The sequence below is a fragment of the Protopterus annectens genome, chromosome 6.part1 (genome assembly GCF_019279795.1).
Source record: "Protopterus annectens isolate FY-2018-M chromosome 6.part1, PAN1.0, whole genome shotgun sequence".
Taxonomy (NCBI): domain Eukaryota; kingdom Metazoa; phylum Chordata; order Ceratodontiformes; family Protopteridae; genus Protopterus; species Protopterus annectens.
Window position 1 is genome coordinate 78,146,976 of NC_056738.1, and position 19,716 is coordinate 78,166,691.

At 39.6% G+C, this 19,716-nt stretch overlaps 1 protein-coding gene across 1 annotated transcript in view; it reads left to right on the forward strand.

The window, feature by feature from the left end:
- MYO3B (myosin IIIB) overlaps positions 1-19,716 on the forward strand; it is a 2,630,788-nt gene that overhangs the window by 327,403 nt on the left and 2,283,669 nt on the right. The window contains exon 7 of the mRNA XM_044075508.1: positions 10,175-10,377. Coding sequence (XP_043931443.1) covers positions 10,175-10,377 — 203 coding nt within the window. The remainder of the gene's footprint in view (positions 1-10,174; positions 10,378-19,716) is intronic.

The window sequence follows — 19,716 nt, forward strand, 5'->3', positions numbered from 1 at the left end:
GGCTTTTGTCCTTGTCTGGACCTCTGAGAAGTATATGCCAAACATTAGGGGTCCCAGGACAGATCCCTGGGGAACATCACTAGTGGCAGGTCTGCTGTCAGAGGTGAGAGCACCTATATTGACTTTGTGGGTCCTATCTCTGAGCCAGTTTGCCACCCATCTGACTAGATAGGGATTAACATCAAGTTGTGTTAGCTTTTCAATGATGCCCCAGTAGGGGATTGTGTCAAAGAGATTGACCAGGTCAAGGTAAGCTGTATGTACTGACTTACCCTCATGCAGGGCCTTGGTGACAGTCTCAAAGAAGTCAACTAGGTTCAGTAGGCAAGATCTGCCCCTGACTAATCGAAATTGGGTGGGGTCGAGTGGTTGGAGATTGCCTATGTCCTTGTTTATGAGATCCATAATAATATGCTGCATGGCTTTACAGATCAGGCTTTCAAGCTGATGGGGCAATAGTTTCCTGGTTCAGTAGTGGCACCACCTTTGTGCAAAGGGATGACAATGGCAGTTCTCCACTCTGCTGGGATGAAGCCTGTAGCTGTGCTGTCACATGCAGCTATTGCTACCTAGTCTTAGATGTTTTACCAGAACTAATAGGTAAGACACTGAGCTAAATCACAAGGCTGCATAGAGGAATGACACTGTGATTTAGTTTGTCACCTAAAACCAGTGGTTTTGCCTTTATGCTAGTAGCGAGACAGACAGAATAGAGTGAATAGGTACATCTTCAGGAAAGTGTGTAAATGTAAAGCAGGGAATAAGCAGATGTTTGACTTTGTTAATATTAATAATTCACTACATGTTCTCTAGCTGTGTTTAGTAAGATTGTCCTGTAGGAAGCATATCAGAGCTATATTTTGTGTAACGGTAGCTACAAGAAGTATTAAACATGATAGTTATGTATCCACAGAAATGTTAAATCTAAAAGTGAAAATTCTAAAGATTTGTTAAGGTGCTTGTGTGAACTGGCTTGATAAAATGGACAGAATTTTGATTGGGATGGCTAATATTAAATTTTCCCAGAAGTTAGTAACTAACAGTGTTTACCTTACAAACACAAGGCATATGAACCTATAATAAATTTAACTTTGGAAAACACAATAAGCAAAATAATTTCCTCTTTAAGTTAAACACAGTCATACCATAGCATCCTTTAAATTAAACCTGGATAATTGGATGGGTAACTATAATTTAGTCCAGGACCGACACACGTTGACCTTCTTGAAAAGGAGAGTACAGCATGAGGGTGGGCAGTGGCATGGTATCCATGGTCCTGTAACTCACTGGGGTTGTAGTTCTTCAAATTTTATGACCCTACAAACTCTGGCAATACTGCCCACCCCATTGTGTCTGCTATAGCCATATATCTGCTGTAGCTTCAAGGGAGTATTCTGAGATTACTGTTATGAAGATGAAACAGTATTTCATACATGGCAATACAATCAGATGTATATTATTCCAGCCAATCATAAAAGAAAGTAAAATTATTTCATAGACTGTGAGCTATATGTGAGCAATTATGTGATCCTGCAAAGTGTCCCAATGAGCAAATTTGGGGCTTGATGGCACAACATTACTGAGGGGAGTACCTGGATTAGCTTATACGTCCCAACAATACAGAACATCAGACAGGGCAGAAAGGTTTCTATAAGCATTTTATGAAAACTAGCAATAGCTTTCCATCTTTTGTAAATTAAAAAGAAAAGAAAAACTAGCAAGACAAGGGTTACCTGAAAGGGACATACAAATCTTTTATGGGAGAGTAAACTAGATAATGCATCTTCATTGTTGACTGGTTCAATACTCGTATAGGAATAGAAAACACTTATGCCTAAGGGCAGCTTGCACAGGGAGGGGCAATGACTGCGGAAGTTAAGAAGGAAATATCAAGGAGAAAACTGAGGAAGCTCAATTCTAGTAAACTTACTGAACTAAGAGCCTTGGAGTCATAATCTGGATTCTTTCAGATGCCAGTTGGGCAACAGGGTTATGGAATTCTTTTTATGTAGTGGCAGGTATGGAACCTCAGGGTGAGGGGGATAATTGTGTGTAAAGGAGGAGGAATGTGTTTATACTGTTGGTGCACATACCAGTAATATCTGTGACTCATCTTCTGGTTATATAGTAGTTGGTGTTAGATACCGTCTGAAACACGGACAAAACAACAGGTATATGCTTAACAATGCTTAACAATGTTGCTTAAGGGATACAAACAGACATTGTTATTAATAAGGGATTTACAGTAATGCATTTAGAATCTACCTACAAAATCACTGTAATGGATACACAGGAAAATGTCTTAGTCTAGCAGAAGCATATTGGTGGCAAGCAGGAATGGAAATCAAACCAGAAGTAGATAAATTCAGGCAGCAACTGAATGTGCCAAAAACAAAAGAAAGAATATAAGGTGAAGGATCAGATAAGAAGGGGGAAGACATGTGGAAAATGTATAAATATAGCTGCAAGTATAGAAAACTCCTGGAAGAACCTCATGTTGATTAGGACTGAATGCAGGAATGGTTAAGGAGAGGTGAATTCAAACCAAAAGATGAAAGGTTAATATTGGTGGCCCAAGATAGTGGGCTACATACATGTTGGTTTACAAAGTCCATTGAATATGTGGGAGAAACTGACAAATGTAAGTTTTGTAAAGCAGAATGAGTGATATACTAATGGCAGAAGGACGTTATACTGAAAGGCATAATAGTGTGGCAAGACTGTTGTACTTGGGATTGCGCAAACACTATAATATTGAGGTAGCTGAAAAACACTGGAACCATAAGCCACAAAGCATCATACAAAATGATGAAGTCTGCATCACATGAGATCACTTATTACCAACAGTTCATAGTTTCATAATTTCATAGTTTAGTACTAGGCTATCTGCCCTGGGGCATTTGTAAGCCTAGCCATAGTGATGTGGCTTTTGCCACCCCATGAAATGGTGCAAAAATGTACAGAATAAATTTAGAATACTGTGCCTCTGTCTAGTAGTGACACAATGAATGTCCCCTTATATAATAGAATTAGTTTACTGTGCCCCTGTCTAGCAGTGACACAGATGTGACCCCTGGGGTAAACTTATGATCTCCCATCCACTCATCAAGATTTCTGTTGAAGAGAGTCAGTGAGGGGCTCTGCCTAATATGAACTGGGATCTTGTTCCAAAGCATGGGAAGCCTCTGGGTTATGAATCTATCCCTCCAGCATGTCCTATTCATACTTGTGCCGAGGTTTAAGTCTTTAGCTCTCGTGGTCCTGATGGATTTGGATTTTTTGAGGTGGAGCATGTCCATCAGATCCTGATTGGACATGGCCTTGTATGTCAGGCAGAGATCACCTCTGAGCAGGCGGTATGCTACTGAATAGAGCTGAAGTTTCTTTAGTCTGGCAGAATAAGACATATGTTGGGGACCCTTGATCCTCTTGGTGAGGTACTTTTGTGGTCTCTCCAGCTGTTGCAAATGCCGGGTGAGGTACATACCAAATGTGGCATTGTACTCAATCATGGGTCTGATGAGGGAGGAGTATAGGGGTACAATGACATCCTTGGATCTGGATGTGAATCCCTTCATGATGAGGTGTGCAAGGTAGAATGTTTTTCTAACCACTTTGGCAACGTGGGTGTCAAATGAGAGGTCGCTGTCGACTTGGGTCCCTAGGTCTCTGATTACTTTTTCCATACTCAGTGGGTTGCTGTCTATGTGATAATTTGTGGGTACTTTGTTTTTCCCAAAGGGGATGACTATACATTTTTTAGCATTTAGTTTAAGGCCGTGACTCCGGCACCAGTTGTCCGTTTCTGTGAGGCCTTTTTGTAGGATGTATGTGTCCGCTGGTGTATCGACTATGGCGCCTAGTTTGCAGTCATCTACGAACTTTGTCAGCCACAACCCTCCCATGTTTGCTTTAACATCTGAGAAATAAATGCAGAAAAAGAGGGGTCCCAGGACAGATCCCTGTGGGACACCACTTGTGACTGGCTTTGAGTCTGACATTGCTCCAGAGATTTTAACTTTATGGGTTCTGTCCTTTAGCCAGTTTGCAACCCATCTAGTGACATAAGAGTTTACGTTTAAGCTGTTGAGCTTATCTATGATGCCTGAGTGGAGTATTGTGTCGAAGGCCTTAGCCAAGTCCAGGTAGGCTGTATGGACTGCTTTGCTCTCATCAATGGCTCTAGTGACTGTTTTGAAAAAGTCAACCAGGTTCAAAAGGCAGGATCTGCCCTTTACAAAGCCAAACTGGGTGGGGTCAAGTGTCTGTAGGTCCCCTATGTCTCTGTTTATGAGTTCCATAATGATTCTTTCCATAGCTTTGTAGACCAGGCTGGTTAAGCTTATGGGGTGGTAGTTCCCAGGGTCTGTAGAGGTACCCCTTTTGTGGAGTGGGACCACTGTTGCTGTATGCCAGTGTTCAGGTACATATCCTGTAGTAAGGCTAAGGTTAAATAGCATTTTTATGTGCGGGTTTAGCTCCTCTTGAGGTTCACGTAGCACGCAACCCGGATACCGTCAGGTCCCATTGATGCTGTGTTTTTAGCTTTGTTGAGGGCGGTTCTCACTTGGACATCTGAGATGACAGGGAGATTACATTCAGCTGGGATAAGTATTTCTTCTTTTGGGGGTGAGGGAGGGGAGAAATTTGCACTGAACCTGTCAGCCAGAATGTTGGCAATATCTGTGGGTCCAGTGTATTGTTTGTTCTTGTGAACTGAGTCTTAGCATATGTGAGGGATTCGTCCCAGGTTTCTAACATAGCTGAAGAAGGCTTTGTGGTTATCTTTAGTGTCCTTAGCGATTTTTCTCTCAAAGTTGGCCTTGGATGTTTTATGAGAGAACGTAGTTTTCTGCTAATGTTGATCAGAGATGTCTTCCCTTTATGGGAATTTGCTCTGACATGCAGTAGCTTCCTTTTGTTATACAATTTGTTAATGGCTGAGGTCCACCAGACAGGACGCTTGCCTTTGGTGGAGAGGGACTTGGATTTATTTGGGATTGCATGATCCATGCATTCTTGGAGATGTCCATAGAAAGCATTTGTGAAGGTTTCGGCATTGTGGGATGTGGTATCCACTGGCCCAGTGGGCTTAAAGGATACCATCTCAGTCTTAAGAAGAGTGAAGTCTGCTTTTGAGAAGTTTTTCACTGTGGTCTTTTGTGCTGGGGGTGGAGGTGGGATATGTATATCCAGGGTGATTAGTTTGTGGTCAGATCTCACTAGTGAGGGGTATATCTCCGGTGTGGAGCATTTTGTCCCCATGTTTGTGATGATCAGGTCTAGTATATTATCTCCCCTAGTGGGAGAGGTGACTAGTTGTTCCAGTGCATTTGAATTTATGAATTCCAGGAACCTTTGGGCTAGGGTGTTAGGGCTAGAATAATGTACCCAATCTATGTTTGGGTAGTTGAAGTCTCCCAGTATGATGGTATTTTGTGATACATTCATATCCTCCAATGTCCTCAGGAAGGCTGAGTGGGGTTCCTGAGATTGGGAGGGTGGTCTGTAACATGCTACCAGTTGTATAGCAGTTTTGCCTATGGTTAGTTGCACCTGTATGGTCTCTGATGCTTCATGTGTTGCTACTAACCTGGAGATGTGGGTGTCCTTGATGAATATGGACACTCCCCCTCCCTTTGTGGTTCGGCCTGGGTTTTGGGGCCGAAAAGCATGATACGAGGTATAGCCTGGTAGTGCTGGGGTGCTCTCAGGAGCCTTGAACCAGGTTTCAGTTACTGCACAGACGTCGATGTTCTCCATGCTGAGGAGTGCATCGAGTGCCTGCATCTTGAGATTTAGACTTCTGATGTTGAGCAGCATTACCCTTAGTTTTTTTCCATTTTTGTTTTCTAAGGAGGTGGGTTTGTCTTTTGAGCCTTGCGTAAAAAAGGCACTATGGCGGTGGCAAGAGCCTTAGCCAATATCCGGAAGCCCAGTGGTGACAGGTGTAAGCCATCCCTTGCGAAGCAGCGTGGCTTGTCCAAGATGTCATCCCAGGCAGACAGACATTGGATCCCCTTAGAATGACACCAGTACTTGAGCCAGTTATTAAAGCTGATCATCTTGTCTTTGTATTGTGGCATCATTCTTGGTGAGGGCAAGATGCTGCTCAGGGTCAGGGTCATACCAGCCTGGGCTACATAATCGGAGAGCTCCTCTATGTCTCTTTTCATGTAGTCCAGAGAGGTACGTCTCAGGTCATTCATGCCAGCATAGACAATGACAGAGTCATATTTGTACTTGCTTTGGAGTGACCTGAGTGCGTGTGTTATGTGGCGGATCCTAGCTCCCGATAGGCAGCTCACAGTCACCCTCTCCTTGTTTAGCCTAGTCAGCGGGACATCAGTGTGTCTGACTATAGAGTCACCTATTACTAGTGTATCAGGCAATCATGGTGTTTGGCCTTAAGGGCTGTGATTGGTTGACACACTGATTTATTGAAGTATGTGTTGCATGTGTTTTGTTTTGAGGTGGTGGATTTTTGGATGTCTGCTTTGGGAGCCTCTGTTGTTTTGGTAAGTTTTTTATTAGAGCCTCTGAGTATGCCTTTGTGTTTTTATGTGTTTGGTTTGCAGTTGTGGTAGGTCTATTTGGGACTGGGTTTGTTGTGTGTGTGGTTACCATCTCCTCCTGTCTGGTCATGCCAGCCCTGAGTTGAGAGAGTTCAGCCTCCAGTTTGGCTATATAGTTGCATCTCTCACATGTATTTGTGTTTGTTGGGAGGAGGAGAGGGTTGTCTGTGTACATGAGACAATTGTAGCATTGTCTCAAGATACCCAGATTAACCAGCTGAACTGGAGAGGACACCAGTAATCTACCACTTGACATGCTAGAACAGTATAAGGGAGTGCTGTGCCTTTAAGGGAAGTGGATATTCACAGGGGTGGTAGGTGGATGTAGTGCTTTACTTAGTACGAGAGTGCTTACTTAGTAGAGAGGTTTTGAGAACAAGTGCTAGGCTTATAATATAGTGAGTAGTCTGATTATACTAAGAGTAGAGCTTCCTTAAGGGAAAATTTGAAGAGCAGACTTGGCAGAGCCAGAAGAAGTTTAACCTTGTTTAACCGGCACAATCGCGCAAAGCCACGCAAACGTGGATTTTAAACAGGGAACTACAAAAGAGCTAGAAATGGTCCAAAACAACTAATTACTACAGCTCTTGTGCTGAGGTCACTTCCTACAGGGACAGGTAGGCTGCTCAAGGCTCCCCACTCCCACTGGTGAGCAAAGAAACTTCCTTCTATCCAAGTAAGGTAATGGACAACACAGGAACTACACCACAGCCCAGAATACAGCAATGCCTGTAAACTGGTCTAAACTAGTTGAGGAGAGGCAGGAAAACAAGGATTTTTTTTTGTTTTTTTGATAGAAACACACAGAAAATGCAGAAACAGTGATATATCAGTTACACAGGCTAGCACACTTTAGTGGGCAGCCTCAACAGTTAAATTAAACAAACAAACAAACAAACTTTTGATCAAATTCGACTAAAAAATAACTTTAAGTGCAGATTTTAAAATAATACAGCAAACAGCTAAAAAAACAGTTTAAGCTTGTTCAGGGTAAGCTACAGAAGCTATTCCAAGTAAAAAAAAGCAAAGATACTTAAATCCAAAAAGTAGTTGCTTTTCTGAGTTCTCTGTAGCTAGGACCACTCTGCAGGACCACGAGGAGCTTGTCTGAGCAGTATAGCCAGAAAAAAACACCCAGAGGCGGATTTTAAACAGGAAACTACAAAAGAGCTAGAAATGGTCCAAAACAACCAATTACTACAGCTCTTGTGCTGAGGTCACTTCCTACAGGGACAGGTAGGCTGCTCAAGGCTCCCCACTCCCACTGGTGAGCAAAGAAACTTCCTTCTATCCAAGTAAGGTAATGGACAACACAGGAACTACACCACAGCCCAGAATACAGCAATGCCTGTAAACTGGTCTAAACTAGTCGAGGAGAGGCGGGAAAACAAGGATTATTTTTTGTTTTTTGATAGAAACACACAGAAAATGCAGAAACAGTGATAAATCAGTTACACAGGCTAGCACACTTTAGTGGGCAGCCTCAACAGTTAAATTAAACAAACAAACAAACTTTCGATCAAATTTGACTAAAAAGTAACTTTAAGTGCAGATTTTAAAATAATGCAGCAAACAGCTAAAAAAACAGTTTAAGCTTGTTCAGGGTAAGCTACAGAAGCTATTCCAAGTATAAAAAAGCAAAGATACTTAAATCCAGAAAGTAGTCGCTTTTCTGAGTTCTCTGTAGCTAGGACCACTCTGCAGGACCACGAGGAGCTTGTTTGAGCAGTATAGCCAGAACATAATGCCCAGAGGTGGATTTTAAACAGGGAACTACAAAAGAGCTAGAAATGGTCCAAAACAACCAATTACTACAGCTGTCAATAGACAGATGCGAGAAAACCAGATATAGTGATTCATGAAAAGAAGACAAAAGTAGTATTAATCACTGGAATCGCTACACCCAGTGACTACAGTGTCTTACGTACAGAAAGACACAGTCATAAGATATCAAGATTTGCAGGCAGAAATGAGAGCAATGTGGAAGAAAGATACCCAGACAGTTCCAATAGTAGTAGGAGCAACAGGTCTTATAAAAAATAATCTACAATCGTATTTAGATATGTTACCAATACAAGTAACTCTGTACGAATTGCAGGAGTCGTCATTACTGGGCATATTGCGAGTGCTGTGAAGAGTACTTTTGGCTGACATCAAAGATTGAAACAATACTAATTTCATGAACTTTAATTATACTTTGTCATTGGAATGGGGTCCATTCCTGTCACGATATTAGAAACCCAAAATATTTGGATAAATTAAAAAAAAATGAGTTAAAAGCTGCAGCGCTCTAACATCAGCAGACACAGAAGCAACAGTAGATGAATAATACTGGCAGAGCTTTGGGCAAGACAGTGGAGACAAAAGTGTGCTAACATCCTTATGTGCTTTAACTAGGATGAAAAAATAAACAGTACAGATAGAAGTAGAATATATGATATTCAGTGCTACTGATCTTAGGAGAGTAGTATTTTATTTCTGCCTACTTCAGTTTGTGTTTCTGTTTATAAATAGCATTTTTATTCGTAAGAGTGCAGTATGAATTGCCAGCTGGACATTCCTGCTAAGCAAATGGAAGGAAATAAATAACCATGCAAATTAAAGTGTGATGTTGCGAGACAGACTTACAGCTACCTGATCAGAAGATGGTAGAAAACAAAAAAGACAATAAATGCCAGTATTTGGATTCCATGATACAGACCTAGTGAACATCAGAACAGTTGCTTATAGAGGAAAAAAAAACACCAGTGGTTTTCTGGTGACGACAGAGAGAGTGGTACTTGGCAACATACCTTATTAAGTAAAAGAGCAAAACACAGACCTGATGCATCAGTTGGTTACAATATTTTTAAGGGATATGTCCTGTTTTTTTCAAGTGTAACTAAATATACTACCTTGTTCAAATTGATAGAAATATCTTAATAACAGAAGCCAGAACAGTTAAGCAACATTTGTAACCTTTTTCTTTTGCCTGCAGCTGAAGCTGTCGCTGCTGATGCGTTTCTTTTCCAGCAGACTTGTACGACAGCTGTTACTTGTTGCATAAATGAAGACAGGCTACTATAATACATGTTTCTAGAATTTTAAATAACAAAATTACTGTTATAGATTAGCATATCTTTCAGTATATCAGATATAAGCAATCTTTCTCGTAGCAGAAGTCTCTTTTGCAAAATCAGTCAGCATTTGTACACAGGAGAAAATGCATATCAATGCAGTTGGAAAACCATTGCTATACTGACAGCAAAACATTTTAGCGTGGCCATTTTCATGTGACATTATCTCACTTATCAGACAATATGCATTTTAAGATACTTTTTGATGTCATCCAAACAGTAGTAACACTAAGCATTTTATAAATTATATTTACATGTTTGAATTTCAAGAGAACAAGAAACTGTTTCATTATGAACCCCAGAACACTATATTCATCAATTTCACTGCAACCAGATCAGAGCTCATATTATTTACTAAATAATAATTTGTCAAATATGCAATATGGTACAAATATACACAGCAGATTTGTAAGTGCAAATGTATTGCTTTCCTAACTATAATGCTTGTTAATTTCTCAAAAACTGCTGTTTTTAATTTTTTAGGCTAATAATCGAGCACTAAGAGAAAAGATATTGCAGGTGAATCCTCTGGTTGAAGCATTTGGGAATGCCAGCACTGTGATAAATGATAATTCAAGTCGTTTTGGAAAGTACCTGGAAATGAAGTTTACACCTACAGGAGCTGTAATGGGTGCCCAGATTTCAGAATATTTATTGGAAAAATCAAGGGTTATAAAGCAAGCCATGTAAGTTTCATATTTTGCCTCATTGTGTCCTAAAAGAAATGCAGTTTTGAGACGTACTGTATTTCGAATATAACTAAGCATGATTCTACAAATGAAACTAAATGGGAAAATAAAAACAGACACTGATAGTAAATGTCATCTGAGGGGAAAAATATTGGCTATACAATTAATGAATAGCACTTTTGTGATGCAAAACAAAGGCAGGATTAGAGAGGTTGGAGTAATAATACAGAGTTATACTTAAAGATATAAGGTACAGGGTTTGATTCTGACCTCTGTTTATTAGCTAAGCTTGTAATAGTCTGCAGACTGTTAGCCTAATATTTGCCTTTGAACTTATTAGGAGTGGAGGCAGGAAAAAATTGAAAGTAAGCACCTCATTCATTAGACTTTTCTTGCTTATCTTTCTATTACACCCATCCCAGACAAGTTATTTCAGTAATGATTATTCTTTCAAATCTGCTTTGCAGAATGAAGTAGCACTTTTGTGTCGCACACACAGTGTAGCACTTTCTTTGTGTGAAACTCTCGTTAGTCCCTTACAACAGAATAACTTATTGCCATCATGTAGGTGTATACAATTGTGTGCACAACATACACACACGCACACTCGCACACGCACACACATACCACTAGTGTACAAACAGTAACAAATACTTGTCTATATGTTGAATTTGCCAACATGTTTTATATGGTTCCTCAGTCTTTCAGAACTGTGCTCTTTTGTAGCAGATTTAAAAATTCTTATAGAGCAGAATTGCTTTTGTCTCATTATACTTCATAGGTGATCATTTTGGTACAGCGCTATAATTCCTTCTTACATTTTATACACGTGCATAGATTTACAGATATTCTTAAAATGTTAGACTTGTTTGTTTGTATATAATTAATCTGCATTAAATAAAAACAAATAACCTCAGTACTAGCTACATATTTCCAAGGAGTTCAGACTGGTGTACTGTTATGTAAATTAAAAAAAAATAAGTGTTTCTATTTTTCTTTCTCATCTTCTGGTAAATGTTTCTTTTTCTCTTGCTCCATCTCACCTTCTGGTATGACTTTTGAAATCTGGTAGTTTGGTTATTATTGCTCAAAGGATGAAATGTATAAAATTTCCTTTAAAAACTATGGATTTCAGAAATGCTCTGGAGGTAAGAAAAAGCTAATCCTTTGGTTTCTGATTCACTTATATATTCATGTCAGTTCAACACTCTTGTACAAAAGCCAACAGATTACATCCTTTCATTTTACAGCACATACAAACAATGCACTTGCATAGCTTTGAACAGCTACTTCTTTCAGGTACATTTAAATGCATTTTATGACCCTTGACTTTATTTATATTTGTTTTCCATGGTAGAGCATTGATCTCTGTGGACCTTTTCAGACTCCATCTGGAAGTAGTGTCTTAGTAAGTGAGTTGCTCATAGTTACAAAGTTAGGTAAAAGAAGTTGAGGGAATCAAACCTTGTGCCACCGCACCACAGGAAACAGTGCTTAATAGCTGCTTAATTCTTTAAGCCAACTGCCAGAGACTTATCTGAATCTAATCCAAACCCTGCTGTGACTTAATTATATGCAAGCAATGAAATCCTTCCTGAGAAACTGCAGAAAGTTTTGTTTTACATTTCAAATATATTTCTTTACAGGATGGACCTAAGAAGGCAATTTTTTGAATAGAATTTCTGAACCAGAGTTTTCACAAAGTCTGACCAGTTCTTTGTTGCATTTACAACTAAGTATCATGTGTACCACTGCGAAAACAAAATACATCTGCATTGACAGCAGTTTTAATGGAATTATTTTTAAATCAATAGATAAACAACTTCAGGGATTTGACAGAGCTCATTCAATGAGGGAAATGACTCCTCTTCTGTCTTCTTTAGAGGAATACCATCTATGACTATTCACCAGACAGATGCATGGCTGAGGGGGCACATATTTACTAAACATTACCAGCTGGATTTATTTTTTTTAATCTGGAAGTGAACCTGCTGTGGCAGTTGTTTAAAGGATGCTTGCTGCAGCCTCCATCCAGATTTTAAGTAGGCAGTCTGGTGTTCTAATCAACCAATACTATGATGATCGAATCAATGAATGGCAACCTAGTGCAAGTAAGTTTGCTGTGATCCTTCACCTCTAAAGTTAATATATCCTTGCCTCATCCGTGTACAAATGCCTCCATTTAAAACACTGTCTAGCCACAAATCTAAAACCAAAGCATCACTCTAGACTCTTAGGACAACTATGTTTCCCAAATAATCAGCAGCCACTCCTCTTACTACCCCATATGCTTCCCCATGCCCTTCTGTGCTACAGGTCTTAAACTCAGTATCTCCAAACAAACAGCACAAACATTCTGTCCTTCCCAGCATTCCAAAAAGCAGTACATCCCATATATTTACCATCACTATATGCACCTGCTTCTGCATTAGCTCTGATGTAACCCAAGAACCAGAACAGCTCCGCAGGTGTCCCTTATTTATTTTAATCTTATGTGTCCTTGCTGTTATCATTTAGGTGTAAAGTGTACTCCTCCCCATCCATTTACAGATCCAATTACAGTGTATTACTTTCTATTAAAGTACATCTACATAAATTCTTATCTCCCTGTCTCTGACTAATATCTGTAAGGTAAAGCAGGCTGAGTGAATCAAGCCTTGCACCACTGTACCACAGGAAACAGCTTTCAATAGCTGCTTAATTCTCTAAACCAACTGCTAGACACTGTCCTGCCTCTAATGCAAACCCTACTGTGACTTAAATGCAAATAATGAAATCCATTCTGAGAAACTGCAGTATTTGCTCAGACTAAGGCATTATTATTTATTTTGCAATCAGATTGTGTTTAGTTTTTCTCATGTATCTTTCTATAAATGAATTAGTGTGCTGATCCTTTCACTTTAAGCCATTACAATTATAGTGCGAGTCAAGTTGTACTGAAGGAATGCTGTCACATGAACTCAGTTTGAATACTGGACTTCTTTTTTTCTTTAATTTTAATTATGTAACTCTTGCACATAGTTTATGTGAGTAGTGTGTTTTACTGCAACATACATTGTGTACTTTAACTTGATACTATTCACAACCTGATAATACTCTTGCTTTTATATACACAGCTAGTAAATTGTTTGCAGATTTATACTAGGCTAACAGCCACTAGGGGCCTTATAATTCTACCTGTGTAACCCAAATGTGACACCCAAATTTGAGATATATATATATATATATATATATATATATATATATATATATATATATGTATATATATTTATATATATATATAAGGTGATATACTTGGCTGCCTCTGTCCATCTGAGATATAGGAACCAGATCGGGGTGAATTTCTGAGTATCCATCCATTGATGTTAAGTTTAAGTAGAGATACAGAGGAATGCTGATAGATGGGGAGTTTGTTCATAGAATAGAAATTCTATGAGAAAATATCTGTCTCTCCAACATGTCCTGTTTTTATGTCACAGGCAAAATTTGGGTCTTTTAATCTAGTAGTTTTGATGATGCTTGTCTTGCGGATATGCAAAAGATTCATCAAAACAGGGTCCAGGGATGCCTTGTTTGCCAAAGATCACTTCTCTGAAATCTGGTGCTGTGGTAGCATTGTCACCTCACAGTAAGACGCTGTCCGGTTCGATTCTCAGCTAGAGCGTCTTCTCCGTGGAGACATGCGTGAATGGGCATACCTTCGTTGAAGGTTGTGCGTCAGAGCTGGCAACTCGGTTCCGCTGTGGCAACCCCTAACTGGGAAAAGCCGAAAGACACAACAACAACCAACAAAAGAGACAGGGCTGTGAGAAGATCAGCATAGGACATTGTGCTTACTCCCTGAATTCTTAATGTAAGGAACCTTTCTGGATGTTCCAGTTGTGCATGTGTCTGGTCAGGTACATACGAAAGGAGGCATTATACTCTGTGATGGGTCTGATGAGTACAGTGGCATGAAGACCACTCTGAATCTAGAATGCTATACCCTTGCTTATAAGATGAGCAAGATAGAATGATTTTCTTCCTACCTAGACACATGTTGGTTAAAGGCTAGGTTACTGTCTACATAATGATGTAGTTACCCGGGGTGGCAGTCCTCCCAAAAGTTACTGTAATGCATTTCTTGGTATTGTGTTTTAAGCCATGGCTTTGGAACCAAGCATTTATATGTATTTGACCTCCCTGAAGAGTGTTCTTATCTTGGGTGATTCAATGACTGCTCCTAGTTTTCAGTCATCTGAGAATTTGGTTAGCCAAAGGCCGTTGACATTGGCTTTAACATCTAAGAAGTAGATACCAAGAAGGAGCAGGCCCAGCACAGACCAGTGGGGCACTCCACTGGTGACTGTCCTCTTTGTGGAAGTGGCTTCACCAATTCTAACCTTCTGGGTTCTGTCAGTCAGCCAGATAGCCATCCAGCATGTTATAAAGGGGTGTATACCAAGTTCCATAAATTTGTTGACAATGCTCGAGTGGGTTATTTGTATCAAATGCTTTAGCCAGATCTAGGTAGGCAGTGTGTGCACCATTTTCCCATCATCCATTGCCTTAGTGACCTTTTAAAGACATCCACCAAATTCAATAAGCATGATCCTCATTTGCAAAGCCAAACTGGGATAGATCCAGTGTCTTGAGGTCTCCTACATCCTTGTTAATAATTTCCATGGCTTTGCAAATAGGACTGTTCAGACTAATGGGTCTGTAGATTCCAGGATCTGTTGAATGCCCTCGCTTATGAAGAGGGATTACCATCATAGTCCACCATTCACATGGCACAAAGCCTGTTTTAAGACTGTAGTTAGTTAATGACTCCAAGGGTTCTCATAAGTTATATTTTAGATTAGTCAGAAGGCATCCTGGGATGTTATCAGGGTCCATTGAGGCTGTGTTCTTGGCTTTAGTGAGTGCAGCCAGTACATGCTCCCTAGTTGAGGGTATATTTGGAGGATGGTTGGGGGTGAGGGGGGGTAACGTTGGAACTGAATTTGTCTGCTAATAGGTTCACTATATTGCCAGGCTTGATGAAAGTGGCACCATTACCCACCAGTTCAGCACATTGCTGTATGCTGCCCTTGAGGTTTCTGATATAGCTGTAGAAGGTGTTATGGTTATCTTTCACTTTGGAGGCCATCTTAATTTCAAAGGTGACTTTGCTTGACCTAATTAGCCCTCTTACTTGCTTATTTATGTTGATGAATTTCTGTCTTTATGGGAATTACCTTTTCTGATTTGTGCCATATTATTTTCTTTTTTTGTATATCCTGCCTAATTTGGGATGCCACCAGTGCATTTTTTCTGGTGCTAGTCCTGGGCTTATGTCTGGTAGGTACAGCAGCCTCTATGCAACCATTGACATGGTTGTACAGAGTTTCTGAGAGCAATTCAGCATAGTCTGCTGTGAGAAGATCAGCATAGGACATTGTGCTTACTCCCTGAATTCTTAATGTAAGGAAACTTTCTGGATGTTCCAGTTGTGCATGTGTCTGGTCAGGTACATACCGAATTCTCTAGGCTTGGAGGGGCATTGAATTTTGACAAACCATCACTTAATAAAAGGTAATTTGCCTTGAAATAGTAACTAACTGTTATTGGTTTTAATGGAATAATTGAGTTGATTTGGAGAGACAGCTTTATGGCTGGAACTTACCAGTGAGTATAAGATATTGGGGGTGCATTGTTCTCCTGTATTTGTAATCATGATGTCCAGTATGTTGGAGCCTCTAGTGGGCATATTCACTATTTGGTCAAGGGTGTTTGTATTTATGAAGTCCTGTAGATTTGAGGCTGTGTAAGATTCCTAGTCTATAGAGGGGTAGTTAAAGTCTCCCATGAGTAAGGTGTTAGGTTGAATGGTAAGTATCTGCAGTAGGTCCAAGTATGCAATGTGAGCTTCTTGGGACATGGAGGGTGACCTATAGCTGGCTAGGATATAGTATGAGATTTTGTCTCTGGTGATCTGCATGGGAGGAACTCCAGCACATCATCCTGTTTGACCATCCTTGTGGTATGCTTGCTACTGATGTATACTGAGACACCTCGTCCTTTAGTCCTTGTCTGTGCATCTACTGATCTAAAAGTGTGGAAGGTGCTGAAACCTTGCACTGCCGAGGTACTCTCTGCCACTTAATCCATGTCTCTGTAACTGTACAGATGTCTATGTCTTGAGTGTTAGAAGAGCTTCCAAGGAAGTGTAGTATATTTAGGCTCCTAGCATTGAGCAGTAACACCTCAAGGTTCAAGTGAGTTGATTTTTATGACAGTAGGTTTGTCAGTTTGGTATTGCTGAAAAAATATACTGTGGGGTGGTGGGTACAATTTTAGTCAGTATTCAAAAGCCTAGAGGGAATAGGTGCAGGTCATTCTTGGCAAAACAACATGGTCTGTTAACTGTGCTCTCTCAAGCTGACAAATATTGGATCCCATTAGAATGAAACCAGAAAGACAGCCAGTTGTTAAAATAAATAATTTGTACTCATATTGTGGCATCATCATCTGTGATGAATATGCTGCTCAGTGCTATAGGCTGAGTTCATATCAGCATGAGACACATAGTGTGAAAGCTCCATAATGTCTCTCTTCATATAGTCCAGGGAGGCATATCTCAGGCCATTTACATCTACATGGACTATGGTGGAATCATACTAGTACCTGTGACATAATGACTTGAGTGCATGTGTAATTTGGTGGATTCTGGCTCCAGATAACAAACTTGTTCAGCCTGGTTAGAGGGGCGTTAGTATATCTTACAAAGGCGTCTTCTATGATGAGAGTCCTGGGAAGTGTGTTTGCTTGGATTAGGGGCTTAGTGTTTGGGGATCCACTGAGAGTGGTCGTATGTGTGGTGGTGCCTTTGGGCTTGCTGAGGCATAGCTTTGACAACGGGTGATCTAATTGATCTTTGTTATTTAGGAAGATTCCTTTTAAGTGCCTTAGCATATGTTAGTCTGTGTGTGTGTTGTGTGCTATGTCAGGTGGGTGTTTGTGTGTGTGGTTTCAACAACCTGCTGCAGTAGTGTAGCTAGGGTGGGGCAAGAGGGACAACAGCCCCAGGTGCAAAGTATTGGGTGATGCTATCAGCTAATCCTGATCACTCTTTAATATAATACCAGCTTTTAAAAACTGGTATTGCATTTGATGTCATACCTGACAGCTGTAGCACTCTATGTGTAGTCCAAACTTTAGCAACTGTTTGCAAAATTTGTGGAAAGTGGTTTTCTACAGTTTAAAAAGATTTTTTTTTAAGTAAAACATTAGAGCAGTAGTGCTTCATGCAGCAGGGTATAAACTGTAGCAACAATTTGCTGCATTTGTAGTAAGCAATTTGCTACAGTTTAAAAATATTTATTTTTATAAAACACGAGTGCTGAACTGCTTTGTGCAGGCAGGTAAGTGTGTCATGCATCTGGCCACCTGGATGGTGTGCCAGGAGAAGGCACTTCCATTTTTTTATCTTTTTTTTTGCTGAGGTGTGTAGATATATGGCTTATTACAGTGAAGTGCTTTTATTTGGCTCTTCATTGTGTCTGCTTCTTTAAGGATTAAGACATCGGTAATTATGAGCCAATTGTATGATAACAAGTAAGACTGGAATACTGTTTGGTTATTAACTACATAATAATATGCCTTGTTTTCCTTTGTTAAACTGATAAGTGACTGTCATGTTAGTGACCAGCTGAAAGGAACATGATTAATGCACTGCACTGAAAGATGGTTTAATACGCTATTAGATGGACTCATTGCTGCTGTTAGATTTTGTTTCATTTGTTGAACTGCATAGTGTTGAACATAGAAAGTGAACGATGTAGTGTCTTCATTGTCCTAGATATTATTGTAAATTCTAGCCGCTGTTCCACATCTCTGACTGCGTATCGCTTTGTATGCCTTCTCATTCTTCTCCAACAGACTGCAGCACTAAAAGAGGACTGTAGGAGTTGGAACAAAGTTCAGAGGACTGTGAGGTTCTCCCCCTGTGTGGGGAGGGGTGCTCAAGTCCCTTTGCAAAAACATCTGTTTTTGATTTTTTCATTTGGATGAGTTTGCAACCTTCAAATGTAAGTTAAATTATCATTTGGGAAGGCATGCATGAAAATGTTTGCTGCCTGGGCATAGGAAACAACATGTCTAAAGTCAAAATGACCTAAAGTGCCAACGTTAAGAAAATGGCAAGCACAGCCTCTTTGAATGCCTTTTTTGCCTTTATTCAGAAGTTGACCAAAATATATTGTTCTAACTCCAAAACAAAAGATCTTCTAATTATTTATAGAGTCATATTTTGGACCACAATACAAAAATTATTGCTGTATATGTTCATAGGTAAGATTAACATCAGTGCTGGAAACAGTAAATTTTAGAGAAGAAAGTACAGAAAACTTAGAGCAATGTAGGTGCTACATTTACTTTGTGAATGCAGCAATGAGAGTCTGTAGTGCTGTAGCCATATAACTTTGCTCTTTTCAAAATAAACATCTATAATTTGTTCCAAAACTGTATCTTATGACTAGGTAATGATTATTTATCCAACCAGTTTTCAACTGCAGATGACATTCTTAAACCTCAAAAGGAAAATTTACTGTCAGTCACTCACAGAATGACTATTCTTTGTAGAGCTGAACATTGTATCTGCTTGTATTTCTTACACTCTGTCATAAAGGAATGCTCATGTCTGATAGCAATCTTATAAAGTACTAGTGTGTTATACACAATCATTTATTTTGATAAAAGCATCTTCTGAACATTGGAACTTTTCAACATTTGTACCCAGAATTTAACATGTCATACTTCTCAACCCGCAAACACTTAACATCTGGACAAAGGATATATTTCATGTTCATTGGACACCCAATGAACATGAAATATGTCCATCTAATAGTTTAACACTTATCAGTCCCGCAGACTGTGGGATACCACCAGTTAGTAACAAGTTTAAAAGGTTTTAAAGAACAGAAGTGACAGAATAATGCAGAATAACTGTGTTTTACTAAGATTTGACTATGACACACTTGTAAAATGTAAACTGGTACTGAATAAACATATTTATAATAAAAGGAAAATAATTTTGACCAAAAGTAAGAAGAGTAATTCCCAAAACATTAGAGCCCTTGTTACTGAAATAAACAAAATACAGGAGCTTAATAAAATCCACCAAAGCCAAGTCTGGGGCTAAAATAGCTACACAGGCAAAAGACAATCACAAGGCATTTTTAATTATGTTTATAACCTTAAAGATACAATGCAACAATATGTTGAGCCGATTGGGAATGATGTTACCTACACTAGGGCTGAAGATATAGTGAACCCAATGACCAATACATTTAGCTATAACTTTACTTGTCTGTC